The sequence below is a fragment of the Catharus ustulatus genome, chromosome 4, assembly GCF_009819885.2.
Source record: "Catharus ustulatus isolate bCatUst1 chromosome 4, bCatUst1.pri.v2, whole genome shotgun sequence".
Lineage (NCBI taxonomy): Eukaryota > Metazoa > Chordata > Aves > Passeriformes > Turdidae > Catharus > Catharus ustulatus.
Window position 1 is genome coordinate 20,030,406 of NC_046224.1, and position 16,200 is coordinate 20,046,605.

General features: G+C 39.3%; 1 protein-coding gene across 3 annotated transcripts in view; it reads left to right on the top strand.

Moving 5' to 3' along the window:
• Positions 1 to 2,526: 2,526 nt before the first annotated feature.
• Positions 2,527 to 16,200, top strand: part of MOV10L1 (Mov10 like RISC complex RNA helicase 1) — a 30,363-nt gene continuing 16,689 nt past the window's right edge. For all 3 annotated transcript variants that reach the window (XR_004417836.1, XM_033059096.1, XM_033059097.1), the window contains exons 1-9: positions 2,527 to 2,686; positions 3,746 to 3,927; positions 6,944 to 7,100; positions 7,500 to 7,612; positions 8,400 to 8,590; positions 10,564 to 10,704; positions 11,178 to 11,404; positions 11,538 to 11,733; positions 14,119 to 14,313. Coding sequence is in view for 2 of the 3 variants with exons in the window: in XM_033059096.1 (XP_032914987.1) it covers positions 2,608 to 2,686; positions 3,746 to 3,927; positions 6,944 to 7,100; positions 7,500 to 7,612; positions 8,400 to 8,590; positions 10,564 to 10,704; positions 11,178 to 11,404; positions 11,538 to 11,733; positions 14,119 to 14,313 (1,481 nt within the window). In the remaining variant the exon portion in view is untranslated. The remainder of the gene's footprint in view (positions 2,687 to 3,745; positions 3,928 to 6,943; positions 7,101 to 7,499; positions 7,613 to 8,399; positions 8,591 to 10,563; positions 10,705 to 11,177; positions 11,405 to 11,537; positions 11,734 to 14,118; positions 14,314 to 16,200) is intronic.

Sequence of the window (16,200 nt, forward strand, 5' to 3'; positions counted from 1 at the left end):
TTGGTGAGATATTCAGGTATCGACTTGATATAATCTCTTTGAATAAAAAGAAAGTCTTACACCACTGATCAGCGCAGGGTTCAAACCCTTGAATAATTTGTTCACAGTTCCAAGTGTTTCAGCTAGTACTGTACCTGAAAGTTCCCTCTTTCAAGCATGGTATTAGTATTTTCTCAGGTTACAGTGAAATTCCTCCTACCCTCTTTCCTGTGCACTTCTCAGTATTTCCCATTTCCCCTTTACAGGGAAGTTCATTGCATAATCACTGTATCCTCTGCACTTCGCATCAGTATCAACAAAAACCACATAGTTCAGTTTCTACTTTAAAATTTTTCCTTCATCTTATGTTCCTGATTCCGGAAAAAGTCTCTTTTTTTTGTGCAAGACCTGGTAACCAGAACTCAAGCCACTAAGACCTTCTAATGCTAGAAGAGATACAAATGCGCTGTACAAAGAGGTTCCTCCTAATTCTAAAGAATGCATAGGAATTTTACACAAAGACTGCAGCAAGTATAACAATTCTAACACAACGTGAGAAGCTTCTGAAAAGGATTTACAAATTAATTATTTTAATTCTAAGTTAGGCCAAAAGATGTCAAGGGATGACAAATCAAATCATGAGCAGCTATTAGTAACCACGTACTTCCACCACAGGATTGACTACTGAACAAATTCAGCTGCCTGAAGCAGCTATAGCAGATACTTGGTCATTTGCCACAGATTGTGTACAATGCAAGCATCCCCCACAGTAACCACAAAAGATAAAAAACACATTATCAATTACAACTCAAATGCCAAGAGACGGTGTGACAGAAAGGTACATGAACTTCTCAGAGCCCTACTTTTGCTATCAAGAACTAAGGAAAAACCAAGTTAAGTTTACATTTATTATCCTGACCAACTCTTCCATTTTCTGATGAGTTAATAACTGCACTACACTTGTGTCTTTTCACACAATATTTAACTATGCTACTTTAGCTCATTACCTGTATTCCTTGTTCAGTATTTTCACCTCTTTTAAAGCCAGCTCTTTGATGTATTTTGTTTCTCTGACACTGATTCCTCATTCCACATTTCCTAGCTCATGTCTTGGGGCATGTACTGAACCAAGACCAAAATGTTGATCAAATAGCTTCAAATTGATGTCCAGCTCCCCTAGAATAACATTTGCCATCCCAGTATAATACAAACTTCTTTGGATTTAGTCCTTCATGTAAACCATCATCTTCTCCAGAAACACAATCTCTTCATCCACCACATTTTTGCCAACTAACACTCCCCTGCCCACACTCCCACTGGAAACTCAGTGGAAGAAAACAATAGCTAAAATTCTTTAAATCAATGTATCCAGAAGAGGCTAACACTCTCTCAGCACTTTTCTAAAAGCAACACTGACTACAGACACTGATGTGTTTTTCCTCCTAATGGCATCATCTCAGCTACTTCAGAATGCAACACCAGAACCTGTGTGCAATTACTGGCAACCAGAATTTATTCTGCTCTAGGAACTGTGCAGAGCTCTACAAAAGTGTTGAACCCTCTGAAATGCATTATTTGACTAAATAATGCTGAGTGAACCATGCAACTAGAAACTAAAAAGTTGCCAAAGACAACTGCTGCTTTAGTCATACAACTTAGGCAGTGTTATTTTGTGATTTCTACAAAAAAAGTGCACACTGCTCTGCTCAGCCTCCAGAAAGCACCTAACAGCTTTGTATGGCAGTTCCTATTGAAACTGCTGGGATGCTGAGCTCATCAACTCAAAAAATTTTGCTTTGTGAAACAGTATTTGTCAAACAAAATTCAAAGAGACCTTACAGAAGATACCTGAACTGCACTGTGTGAAGAGAACTGGTAAAAATATGAACTACAGAGATAGTAAGCAAGTCAGCAAAACTGTATTTCCTCAGGCACTACAACAGCTCCTCCATTAATGATACTAAGTCAGAAGCATTTTTTTTTCCTGTTAGGCAAGTTTATCATGTTCTAGAGTTTGTCCTATCATTTTGAAACCTGCTGCTACGGGGAGCATCACAACCCATCGATCTGCCATTTACACGGGCATACTCTTCCAACCCGCCCCGTTCCACCCCACTGGCCGGACTCGTGCCTGGCTCATTCCCAGAGCTCTCAGCCCAGGGGAGGTGACAGCTTGTCCGTGAGTTCTCCCTGCTCCGGGCGTCTCATCGCAGAAATGCCGTCATGCACCACGACCACAAATTCGGGCAGCACCACCAGCAAGCAAGAGGCTGCACGCCCCGTTTCCCTGGAAGCTTTCCCGTGGCAGCCCCGCGCTGCACACCTTTACGGTGCCCCAAGCCCGGGCGGCGGAGCCGCAGCACAAGGAGCACAGGGCCGAGAGTCCGGCCCGGGGCTGCCCTGAGGGCCCTGCCCGGCCCGGGGCCGCCCCTGCGCGCGGCCGCGGGCGCCCCCGAGGCGCGTGGCGCTGCCCCGTGACCCGGAGCGCGCAGCGCCATTGGCCGCGGCGGCGCGGGCTCGAGGCGCCGCTCGGGGACATTTCGCGCCTCGGCTCCGCGCGCTCTGCGGGCGCTGTCGCGTCTCTACGGCGATCCTGGTGGCTCTGACTCTTCGCTGAAGCGCTCCGGGATGCTCTCTCTCCTTTCTAAGGCGCTCTCCTACTTCTGGAGACGCGCAGATGACGAAGATGAAAGATGGACGAACTCTGGTAGGAATTGCGGCGGCTTGTGGGTTTGTGGTGCAGCGTCCGGGCCGTGAGGCCTGCTTGTCCTCCACGTGACTGGAGCTGAGCGCAGACCTGTTTCCTTAAGAAAGGATATAAGGAGACGATTGAGATTATAAGGCATCAGTTTGACTACAGAGCATGTGCTGGCTTTCCCAGAAGTACTTTTCTGCGGTTTCCTGGGTAGGACAGGTTACTTTTGCTGCTGGGAGTATGGAGAGAGGTGTGAGAGCAGTGCCAGGAGGCCCAGCCGTGTCCTGGGTTGCATCAGGCACAGCGTCGTTGGCAGGGTGAGGAAGGGGATTGTCCTGCTCTGCTCTGGGACAGCCTCACCTCAAGTCCAGATGCTTCGATATAAGAGCTACATCAAACCATTAGTCTGGTGGAGGCTGTACAAGGTCTCGAGGGTGTGACTTAGGAAAAACAGCTGCAGTTACTTGGCTTGTTTATCTTGGAAAGCTGAGGTGTGACCTCTTCACACTCGACACCTTGGAAGAGGGCAGGGTGCTGGTCTCCTCTCTCGGATGACCAGTGACAGGACACAAGGACATGGAAGGAAGTTGCATCAGGGGAAGTTCAGACTGGACAATGGGAAAAGGCTCCTCACTGGGACGGTGGTCAGTCACTGGAACAGGTTTCCCAGGGAAGGCACCAAATCTGTCAGAGTTCAAGGGGCATCTGGATAATGCACTGAGTCATACTGTTTAGTTTTAAGCAGTCCTGTGAGGAGTAGATCACAGACCCTGTGATCTTCATGAGTCTGTTTCAGTGTGAGATATTCTATAGTTGTTTTTTTTAAGTGGTGCTTAAAGCATGTTGGTTTTAAATGTAGCTTGTATTTAATTAGATTTATTAATTGGTTGAAACCATAAATTGCCATAAAATATCAAGACTTAATTGGGAAAATAATTAGTTGGCAGCTGTTGCTGTTTCCAGTTGGTCTTTTGATAGAACAGATGTCCCTTTCAGTACATTCATAACTTCTTGCATAATTCTGTAAACAAGTGATGTGGGTTTATGTCACCACTTCTCCTTTTGATGCAGGTGATAAAGAATTAAAAAGGGTACAAGGAGTAGTGACAAGGCTTTGCTATGATTATGGGATGATAGACGACATGATAGTCTTCACAAAGGATGTTACAAAAAACATGCTGCTGGCTGTTGGACAAGAAGTTATTGCCACTGTGGAAGAGGATAAAACATCAGGTGGCCTGAAGGCTGTCAAGGTAAGAGGTGAAGATAAATATTAGTCTCACTTTCTCCATAAGTACCTCGAGGCTTTGTTTTGGAAGTTGCTATAGTTTTAGCCTCACAAATTCTACAAAATAGAAATTGCAAGCCTTTCACCTGGAGGGGATGAGTTGGGGTTTGTGGGTCCTTTTATTGTTTCAGTCTATCTCCTTTCCAATTATGTTTAATACTGATTCTCTGAATATAGATGTAGATGTAGTGAATAAGAAGCTATTAGTTGAGATAATTGCATCAGAATTTAGTCATAGCTACTCCAGATCTGTATAACTTTTCCAAGTTTCGGTCAATTTTATGTTACTGTTAAATGAATGGATAAGATCAAAGTAGTTTGGTCTTGTGCAAAGTTTCCACTTTTTGCACCAGAATAATTTTTGTCCTTGTCAATAAGAACAGAAATTTCAAAACTTCTTGTTGTAAAAATTGGTAACAGTGTTGTAGACAATTACAAAAATGGAGATCTTGCTACCTTTTTTGCTTAACACTTCATTTGCAAACTATCTCAAGCTTGATTATACCTTGTCACAAATTTTGAGGGGAGTTTTTCGTAGCAAATGATGTTGAAACCAAATGTAGTTTCATTGATTAAATAAAAACAATGAAAGACTTAATGGGGAGACAGTTTTATTCTGTGACCCAAAATTAAACATAGAAGGAAAGTAAACAGGAGATCTTGTTTCTAAAGTATTACCAGGTCTAGTGCTATCAAAAACCTAGTGTCTTGAAAGATAACCTTATGTCTCTTCTTATTTCCTTTTGTTTCTCCTTTTTGAATTTAAATTACTTTCTTGCATAAAAACTTAAGTATTGTTTGTCCAAAAAGCAGTATCAATGCTCTCTGGTAAAATAGTAGTCACACAGTCAGAAAACTGAGTAGATTAAATTTAACTTTTTCTTGTTTTCCTTCTGACTGATGGCTTTTACCATACTGTTGAAATATTGTCATTGCTCCAAAATACATAAACCTACTAACAGAGAAACTGCATATGGGTCTACAAAGCAACTAGAATATTTTAGCAGTTGTGGCATGTTTTGCTGTATATTTTAGGAAATGGCTTTTTCAAAAGTGCTTTTTTTCAAAAGCACAATGATTTTCCTTATTCTTGTTAGTGAGCCATAATCCTGCAGGCATCTTGGACTGCTTGTAGCTGAGTGAAAAGCTTTGAGACAAGTTCATGTCAAAAGCTGATTATACTCCATAGAAAGTCAAATCCAAAGGCAGTCTTGATTCAATAAGCAAGAAGAAAAAGCTAATTTCTTCAAAGTCTGTTCTAAGAACATAAATAAAAACCTAAACTATTCTGTACTTTGTGATGTATTCACTTACTTTCCATATAGTGTCACAAACTTGAGATACTCTGAACATTTGCAAAGAACAGACAACAGTATTTGAATTGTGGTTGTTTTGCATGGTGAAGAGCTAAGTCCCTTTTCAAACCCCTAGTTAGAAGAGAAAATTTAGCCTCCTGACAAGCATAATTATGAACTACTATACAAAATTATGATGCAATACCAGTACTATCTCCTTCTAAATGACTGAGATGTTGCCACTTTGGGTTTTAAGTGATCTAAAAGATACTCCTCTAATTGTAGGCAGGAGCACAAGCTCTGCAGGCTGGACACTGCCAACGTGCAGTTTGGGGCAGAATCTGGAAGGTGCAATTCAAATTTCAGTGGTGTCAGCGTGTTAAACCATACTTGGTTTAAGTGTGGAAAGCCTTGCTCTTTGCTCAGTGCACTGCAGCAGTAGCTGCTGTTTGGAGCTACTGGCCATGTGGTTTAGAAAGATCATAGCTCAAAAGTCTGGATTTCAATTTATTTGAGGTCCAGTCTTAATTAAACTCTACATGGAATGATTGTAAGTTCTGTGACTGGCTTTAAAACTAGGCTGCTACCTGTGGTAGTAGGACAGCCTCTTTGACCTAGTATGAGAAAGAACTTTAGTTTTATTGATAGAGAAAGATTGAGAAGTATCAAAAGAAAATGTATGTTGGGAGTTTTAAGGTGTTTTCATATCTTAAAAACATTTTTTTTGTCTACAATTTACTTTCGAGTGTAACTGCATGTGTAGTTTACACGAAATAGAAATTTACTAGTCTTCTGAGGAACAGTTTGTTTATTCATATTCTATCCATATGAAGCCATAAAAATGACTTTGGGGAAAGTGTGTTGTTCTCAGATCTTCCTGGTGAGTGGGAAGATATTCTCTGTCAGACTGGAACAAAGTATAGATTTTTTTTTTTAATTTTTTTAAAGCAAGTTTTCATGTTTTCAGAGAAGTATTATGTAATAATAATTCTTTAAATGCAATAAAACAGTATTGGCTAAAAAATAAATAGCTATATATAGTCAACTGTAGTGTTTGCAAACCTCTGAATTATAGGTAGATGTAGGCCATTTATTACTATCATACATGGTAAGCATTGTGTTCAAGAAAGTAAATCATATAAAATTCAGTGTGATAGTATATTTCAGATTGGATCTGACCTCAGTAAGCTTACATGTGAGGTGGTGATATGAAGAGTCTGTAAGAGCAGCTTTAGAGGTTTTCTTACTGAAATCATTAAAAATTGACAGGGTCAGTCTAAAATACATGTACTGTTTATAAATACCATCTTGAAAACATGTTTTTTGCTTTCTGAAATAGTAATTTTCTACTTCCAGTTGTGTACAGACACATTGCTGGATGTGATGTTCCTGTCAAATGAAGAAAAATCTGAAGTAGGCCTAGAGCAAGGGATGTATAAGAAAGATTCAGAGAATCAGCATGTAATTATAGCAGTTGTCAGCACCGCAGCATACAGCACTCTTTAAAATAGAAGTTACTATTTATTACTTACTCTTTTGATATCCAAATAGTAACAGCTACATTGAGTATCTTATTAGAAACTTTGCCTCCATTAGCAACTGAAATTTTGTATATTTATTGTGGGAATATATATTTAATTCTAAGTGTCAGCTGTTTAAATGTTGGAGTTATTTTTGTATTAATAGGTAGACACCATCCAGAATACACAAGAAGACTCCAGTCCTACTTACGATGCCTCTGAACTAAATAAAAAAACATTAATTGGCAGTATTACCTCTCTCTCTGAGGATGGTGGCTATATTAACGAGAATACTTACTTCGCAATGCAAGATGTCTGGGAAGGTGTGTAGGGACTTCGTGTTTCCTCTTTCTTAGTATTTTTGTGTGTTCAATAGAAATCTTCTGGTAAATTTGCAGTTGTCGTCCCAAATAAGTTCTTAGAGAACATGTGGTGAAAGATAGTGAAACAGCCAGACATGGCTGAAGAAAGCTGCCTGTTCATTCTCACTGAGCATGGCCTGCATGTAAGCGTAGTTTCCATGTAAGCAGGTGTATTTTCCCACTAACATCTTCTTAGTTTGCCGTAACCTGCAATGCAAAGGACTGTAAAGAGAGCTTTGGACTCAGTGTGTCTGAATAATGCATGTTCTGGCTTTTATTTGATTTACACTGATTCTGCAGAGGAGTAATGTAAATGTTGTTAATAGTAAATAATCTTGGGAAATACTCTTTTTTGTATAGATTTCAAACCTTATGAAGGTGACTGGGTGCAAGCAAAATATTATATTAATTCAAAAACATGGAAGAGTGAAGCAGTTGATGTAAGGCCTTTGAGGTATAAACAAGTAAATAAGGTAACTTCTGCATATTGTTTTTGGCAAGACGAATTCTGGGTGAAGTGAGGTTTCGAATTGGTTTCAGTTACAAATATTGGTAGATCTTCTATAACACATCTTTAAAAGCTGAAATGTATCAATTAATCCATTTTCTAAATGCATGTTTCTAAAATAATGTGTTCTGAAAAGGCATACATATTTTGGGTTGAACAGAAAGAATAACTAACTTACCTATTCTGAATTGATGATTTGAATTTTTACTATTAGTTATAATGAGAATGTGTCATAACTGGGGAATTTATTGTGTTTATTCAAGTGTTTCAGCTTAAAAACAAGCACAGTGCCTTTTCTTATTTTATTGAACATATTTGTTCACTCTAGTAATGCATGTGCTATCCTAGGCTTACAGTTTATTTTCTTTGTCTTAACTTTGTGTATTGACTATTTGTATGTCAAGCCTAGGTAAAAAATTATTCTCATTACTGCTAGTATGGAAGTATAAATTAGATAAGTTGATATGTTACGAGAAAGTTATCATGACTATGTCTGCATATTATAGTATGCACTTCAGTGGCACTTAATGCTTATTTGAAGTACTTGTGTTTCTTTATCTTTCTAAATGTGAAGACAAGCACAGTGATTCTGGGTTAGAGCTCTGTGTTCACCTCCTGTGAATAACTGAAATTTCAAGATACATTTTTATTGATGCTAGAAGGACTGTTTCAGGGGAAAAAATAGGCAATGTTAATATGTCTCTTAGCTTAAAAAGGTCGTATCAAGTAATGGTGAATTCAAACTGTTACAGGTTCGCATTTCCAACATCTGTGGAAGAACTGGGACAGTAGATGACAGTATATTTTTCACTTTGGATTCACTGAGACTTCCTGATGGTTACTTACCTCGTAGACGTGATCTAGTGAACACTATTGTGGTGGAGAGCAGTCAATCCTGTTACATTTGGAGAGCTCTCTGCTTGGTGCCAGTCAGCCAGGATGGGTAACATTATTTTGTTCTCTTTACAGCAATTAGAGACGTGGTGTAGTTATGCAGCTTGTGTTTCATTGCATCTGTTAAGCAAGAAATACTGTGAATATTTCCCTAATTGACTAGAAGGTATAATAGACCATTGGAAAAACCTGAGCATGATGTGATTTGGCCCTTGTTTGGGTTTTTTTCTCCTTCCAGAAGGTGGGAACATGAATGCTACTAGAGAAGCCAAACTAGTAGCAGCTGTGCTCAGGGATGTTGCTGGGCAGGGAGGGAGTTTTGCATGCATATTAGAAAAATGCCAAGTTCGTTGTGCTCCTCTAGTAGGGACTTCACTGTTTGAAAACAATTTGCAGCAAAACTCATTAAAAAATAATGTTTCTTTAATCCATTTTGCTTAAATTGTAGTGATTGTTCAGATATCTGTCCTAAAAGGCAAAAGTTTAGTGGTCTAAATAATAGAGAAGCATTAAGCTTGCAAGTGTTGAATTGAGAGGTTCTGCAGGGACTTCGGACACACTGCAGAAGAGGTTGGAAAAAGTAGATGGTGTTCAGTATGGAGAAGAAGCAAAACTTGGGAAAGTAGTCGATGACACAAAAGTAAATAATAACGGACCTCAGCAAAGATCTGGAATTTGACTTGTGAGTTTAAGCATCTGTCATGTGAAACACACAAATGCCACCTGAATAAATAGATCTGTTAACTGTAAAATCTATCACTTTCCCTGCCGAGGTCTTGGCAGGATTACACAGTCTAACCCTCCAGGCCAAAAATAATTGTCAGTTGAAATATCCAAAGGGAGAGCAAAAGGACATTCTGCTATCTTATGTTTGGGAGATCTCTAGGAAATTTAGCCAAGGCCAGTATACATGTGTTCCAAGGATCTACAAAGAGTGATATAAGGTGTTTTCTCTGGAAATAACAGATATAATAAATTTTACCTAGATGAGGCTTGAAGTGTTTACATCATTTTGCAAAACTCTACAAATTTTTCATTTTTTTTTTTCCGTTGCACCCATTTTTAATGATGGATTTTATACAGAAAATTATTACTAAAGCCAAATTACAAAAGTAGACATTAGGATTGATTTCTCAGGTTTGATGTACATCCTGCTATATCAAACACTGCAGCTTAGGCTGCAGTGGGAGACATCTAGTGGGCTTGGCTAGAAATTGATGCAGCTATTGAAAAGCAGCTGTATTCATTTTCTACTTCATATGTCAGATAACTCAGGAATACTGAGGATGTGTACATATTAGTGAGATTATTAAAATATTTCTAATTTATTTCCATGCCACTTTATCTAAATGAATAGTTTCTTAATTACAGAGGAGAAACCATATAAAAAATTGTTTCTACAGGTAGAAGACCCCAAGAGTTTAGACCTATGCTCAGTGTTTCAGACAGGAAGGAGCATGTGCCTGGTTTCATAGGCATTTTTGAATAGTTGTATGTCATAAAAGTTTCCAAGGGTAGTTTTTGGTTTTCAGCTGTTTTTTAGTTTTGTCCTCAGCTTGCTGATTTCAGATAGGAACAGTAAGCAGAAGATGCAAGTGGATAGGATAAAACACTCCCAGTCTGTTAATTTAATCTCTTATCTGCAGTGCTGTTCTTGACTCTTGCTGAGGAGCTGCTCCTTGTTGTCTTTGTTCAGCTCCCCAAGAGAGCCATAATGACTTCACTCACCGTTTGATTCACCTGTTCAGCAGGGATTTGCTAACTTCAGTCATTTTAGTCTTGCATCCAGAGTTTTATTCTGGTTTATTATGATGCTGAATAAAGACTTGTTGCTATTTAAATTAGTTAATCTAATTGTCTTTGGAAGTATAAATGGCTGAGAAAGAAAATGAACTGTCTCACCTGCTTGTTTCTAAATATTGTGACTGTGCCTTGTTATTGTGTTTCTTAAACTTGTGCTGAATCAGATATTTGCTGAGACTATTAGTGTTTGGAAACTGCTAACTAAAATTATTTTTGCAGACAATCTCACTCTAGTGAAGGTAATGTGAATGAGCCTTATGAAGAAATAATGAGAGACAAAGGAGAGTTGAAAATATCGAGAATGACTGACTTTGGAACTCTGAAGCAGGGAGAATCTAAAAGAATGATTGTTTGGATAGAGTAAGCCTTTCTGACTGTTTGAAGATTTCTTTATTTCTATCATTCTGCAATCTGTTAACCTGTTTTACATTCAGAAGCCTCTTCTAGTCGAGCCTTGTGGTTTGTGATCTTCAAGTAACGTCCAGATACTATGGCATTAAATTCACACTGAATTTAATGTCTGTAGGGTAGCCTTTTTGATATTGAGCATTTATCTTGCAAATAATGCTTTGAGACTCCCCAATCCTGTATCTCTTTTCAATCCTAGTAAAATCCTTATTAGAATGAGGATTAAATTAAAACTTTAACTTGTGTGTTTAACTTAAACAGCAGGTACTCAGAGGCAGTAGTGCAATTTCTCTCTGATAGCATTTATGAAATAAGGGGGGCTAACCTGCTGCTGACAATTTATTTGACTTCAGGTTAGAAGTAAAGTTTTCAAGAACGTTCACCATTGCACTTAATTATGTAATTAATCACATAACTACTTCTAGGAATAAAGGGAGCATACCACAGACCTTAATCAGTTGCAGATTAGCTGGATGGGTGAAAGACAAACAATTCAGTGTTGAGATTCCCCAAAAATGTGAGAACAGCCCACCTTTTCCAATAAATCAAGAAAACGTCTCAAAAGCTGCAATTAATTCATTTAACAACTGTGAAGGAGCAACATGTGAGTCATTGAACAGTACATGCATTACGGAGAATGGAATCATTCCAGGTACAGTGAAATTTTAACATTTTAATGCTGAATATTAACTCCTTAGAAGACTGGTAGGTTTGTTTGAAAAGATTTGCCTATGTTAGCAGTAGAAATTATGATAACAAAGTTTATTGTTATACATTTACTACAGAAGAAATTACTTTTCAAGATACAAATTTATCAAGGACAAAGGAAAACAATTCCTTGGTGAAAGATGAAAATATTCAAAATGGAGAAAGTGAGCAGGAAGACCATATGGAGCAACCAGTTAAGCACAGCAATATTAATCCAGAAATTGTGATATCACCAGGTGAAAAAATATTCATAGTGATTATATGCACAGCAGTGTAAGTATTTCTTTCCATTATTTCTGATCAATGCAATGGCAAGAAGTAATGACAATAGACTTAACAGTTCCCCTATTCTTGGCATGTTTTGCTTTAACCCCAGCTGGCAGCTAATCCCCATGCAGCTGCTCATTCCCTCCTTCCAGCGGGACGGCAAGGATAATGGGAAGAGTAAAAGTGAGAAAACTCATAGGTTGAGATAAAGATAGTTACAAAGGTAACGCAAAAAGCCACTTAAAGAAAAACAAGGAATTTGTTCACCACTTCCCATGGGCAGACAGGTGTTCAGCCATCCCCAGGACAGCAGGGCTCCGTCACACATGGCAGTGGCTTGGGAAGACAAATGGTGTCACTGAAAATGTCCTCCCTTCTTTACCCCAACTTTATGTACTGAGCATGATTCCCTATGATGTGGAATGTTCCTTGGGGCAGTTGGTGTCAGCTGTCCTGGCTGTGTCCCCATGCAACTCCTTGTGCACCCCTGGACTACTCGCTGGTGGGGCACTATGAGAAGGGGAAAAGGCCTTGACTCTCTGCAAGCCCTTTTCAACACTGTGAAAATGTCCCTATGCTAGCAACACTTTTTTCAGCACAGATCCAAAACAGAGCCCCATACTAGGTATTATGAAGAAAATTAACTCTACCCCAGTCAAAGCAGGCACATGGTGTAGTGTAAAGTAAGCCAACACATATTAGTAAACCATCTGGAAACCTATGTTAAACTTGAAAGTAGTTACCATTTCAGTGCTTGATTCTGAATTTTTATTGAAGTAGTTAATGAAGCAATATGAGTGGGAATATGTAACATCTCTAAAATGACACAGTGAGGTGAAGATAATGCAGATAGATATATTCTTTGTTGTAAATCCATTACTCCATGATCACTAGAACTAATGCAGATTTCCTGGGAATTGCTGTATTATATCTGATGCCTTTCTTCTAGTCTTTAGTATCTTGTATTGCACATGCCCTGATCTCAAGTTTTCATGTTTTGTGATGGGAAATTCAAGTTATTGAAGGTGTGATTCACGGAGGACGTGGTTTGCAAATCTCAGAAAACCCCTGAAAAAGCGAAAATACTCAGCTATACAAAATACTTCATTAATTTAATTACGAATGGAAAGTGGCTTTGTGGGAGCTCTTGCATTCAAGTAGGAGTAGGAACCTTATGCAGAAAAGCTTACATTTGTGTACCTTTGACTTGCTTCCAGCTGTAACTCTGCAGGTTTGTGTTCTGCAGCCATTGATTCCTAGGATGGTAAAGCTGGACAGAGGAAAACAAGATTTCATTCATCGAAGTAATGCTGCAATAATATTCACACTACTTCTCCTATCATTTTAATATTGAAGCAAGCGATGAAAAATTTCTTAGGGGAATGATTTAGCTCTAGTTTGAAAGATAGAACTGCAAGCATGGATTGCCTTTGTGGTGATAGACACGTAGAAAGAACAATTCACTGAATATTTCACTGTAAATCCATAAAAGCCTTAGAATCCACAGAGTCTTAGAATCTTCACACAAAGCTTCATGGGAGGCTGCAGCGCGAAGCTAACAAGTGTTTGCTGGCCACTTAAGAGACCACAGATACTGCAAATTTAGATGATAAATTTGGACAGTTCAGTGTATGTTTTGAGTTTTTATATCAGAAAACCAGGCTACAGTTTTAACCTGAGCAGTTAATGTTAGTTGGCAAAAGTTTAAAAAGTGGTTCTCCTGCCAAAGAGAAGGTAAACTGGAATTCTTCTGGGATGCATTTGTTTTAGGTGCATGGTAGCAGTGTCGTCCATATAGTTAGAGAATTGCACTGCAGTAGTGCTTAAGTATCTTAGAAACCAATCTGACAAAACCTTTCCCTCTTGATTTTTTTTTTCCATCTATCACTTCTCAAGCAACACTTGCACATATAAAATGTGTTTTCAAAAATTAGAGGATTTTTCCTACTTTCTCCATGTGTTTACAGTTAGGGTTCAGTTCTGACTGGGCTTTCATAAGGTGCTGCAAAGCTGTTACTGCACAGTGAAGGGATTTGCTTCATGTTCCTCTGATGGACCTCTTTGGCTCTTCTTTTGCAGTAGCAGTAATTTCAAGATGTTCCTTGCAACAGAAGCATTAATTCTGTACCTTAGTATGTTGAGTGCAGGGATTTTGCATTTTACCCAAGATTTTGATGAAATAGTGGGGTTGAGATTATTTGGTTGGGTGGGTGAATAGGTAGGTTTTTTAATTATTTGTGATACCTGGATTGAGCTTGAGGTGGGGGGTGTGAGGAATTGCCCTGAATTAGCAATTCTCATACGTAGCTGAAATGAGACTCTGTCTCATGGCTGGAGAAAATGAAGCATGAACATGTTGCCTTTAAGAAGGTAACTTCTGTTTACTTGAAGGACTCATGGACACAGTAAAGAGCTCCTGTTGCTTGGCTTTTCTGATTTTACTGTTGGCCGCTATATTGAAGCCACTGTAACATATGAAGAAGAATTACTTATAGCACCTGTACAACCTTATTCTTCAAGAAAGCCTAAAATAATTCCAGATTCTCAACCAAAGAAGACAACAGTGGCTGGCCCTAAACTCAAAAGGTACTGTCACTTAGAGCATAAAATAATATTTACCTATTTGGTATTGCTATATCTGTTCTGTAATGCTGAGAAAGAAAATGTGGAACTGGGAGAATCTGTGCGTGCTTATGTGTATATATGTTGCAAACGAGATGATTGTGGACATTTCTGATAGAAGAGCTTGTTTTAGTAACTAACTGCTGGATTTCTTTGTAGATTTTTCAAACAGAATCTCTGGCATGTAGTATGTTAATAAGATGAAACGCTGTTCCTTAGTTATCTACTTAGTAAAAATTGTGTTAAAAAATATGGGAAACTGAAAATAGATTTCTAAGATAATAAGCTTCTTAATTCTTTACACAACATTAAGGTCTACATCTGACTAATGTCTGCCATCTTTCATTCAAATCTTTTGTTTTGCAAATAAGCTTCCATCTTACTTACAGTATTTGCTTAGTTATAAAAATATATCTAAGCTGAAAAAGCAGAAACGCAGTCTTTTCACATAATCTATAGGTAGAATACAGAATAGCCAGAGTTGGAAGGAGCCCATAAGTATCATCAAGTCCAGCTCCTGGCCCTGCACAGGATCACCCCAAGAAACACACCATGTGCCTGAGAGCTTTGTCCAAACACTTCTTGAACTCTGTCAGGCTCGGGGCTGTGACCACTTTCCTGGTCCAGTGCTCAGCCCTGCTCTGGGTAGAGAATTGTTCCTAATACCCAACTTCAGCCTCTCCTGACACAACTTCATGCCATTCCCTGGGGTCCTGTGCACTGGTCACTAATCTGTTCATACCCCTCCTCTGTTCCTCATGAGGATATTATAGACTGCAATGAGGTCTTCCCTCAGTCTCCTTCAGGCTGAAAAAAATAAGTAACCTCAACAACTCCTCATATGGCTTCCCCTCCAGGCCATTCGTCATCGTTTTGTCAGGACAATTTTCTTTGTTGCCCAGCTGCTGATGCTGTACCTGATGCACCCTAGGACACAGCTGGCCCTCCTGGCTGCAAGGGCACTGCTGGCTCATGTTCAACTTGCCATCCACCAGGACCCCCAGGTCCCTTTCTGCGGTCAGTGTCTTATCTCCCAGTCTCACTGTACATCCAGGTGGACCAGGTGCAGAATCTGGCACTTGTCCTTATTCAGTGTCATACAGTTGGTGGTTGTCCATCCTTCTAATTTGTGTAGGTCTCTCTTCAGCGCCTCCCTGCATTTGAGGGAGTACTTAGCTCGTCTGAATTTAGTCTTGTCAGCAAACTTACTCAGTATACCTTCAAATCCTGCATTCAAGTCATTTGAGAGAATGTTGAAGGAAACTAGCCCTAAGATGGAGCCCTTTGAAACCCCGCTAGGGACAGGTCACCAGTCAGATGTCACCCCCTTCACTGTAACCCCTGAGAGACAGTATCAAAAGCTTTACTGTCTTGTGATGACATCAGCCAGGTCTTTGGATACTCAGTTGAGTCTCATCAAGTCCCATAGACTTAGAGCAATCCAACAGGAGCAGCAAATCCTGCAAAAGTTCAGGTTCAACTTGGAGTTTATAATTCTCAGTTACGGCTCTCCAGCTAAGGGCACTGGCACTCCCTTAGCCCCTCATCAGTATTGAAGACTGAGGCAAAGAAAACATTAAACATCTCTGCCTTGTCTGTGTTCCTGTGTGTGAGGTGACCATCCTCATCCTGTAATGGGCCAATGTTTATGCTGTGCCTTTTGCTGTTGGCATATTTCTAAAACCTTTTTGTTGTCCCCCACAGTACTGGACAGCTTCACCTTTAACTGAGTTTTGGCCACATTAGTTTTTTCCCTACAGTGTCAAGGAGCATCTTTGTAAGATCTCTTGCCTTTTTTCCCAGTGTAACAAACTTCTCAGTTGTGCCTTTGAAGGAATCAATAGTCTGTTG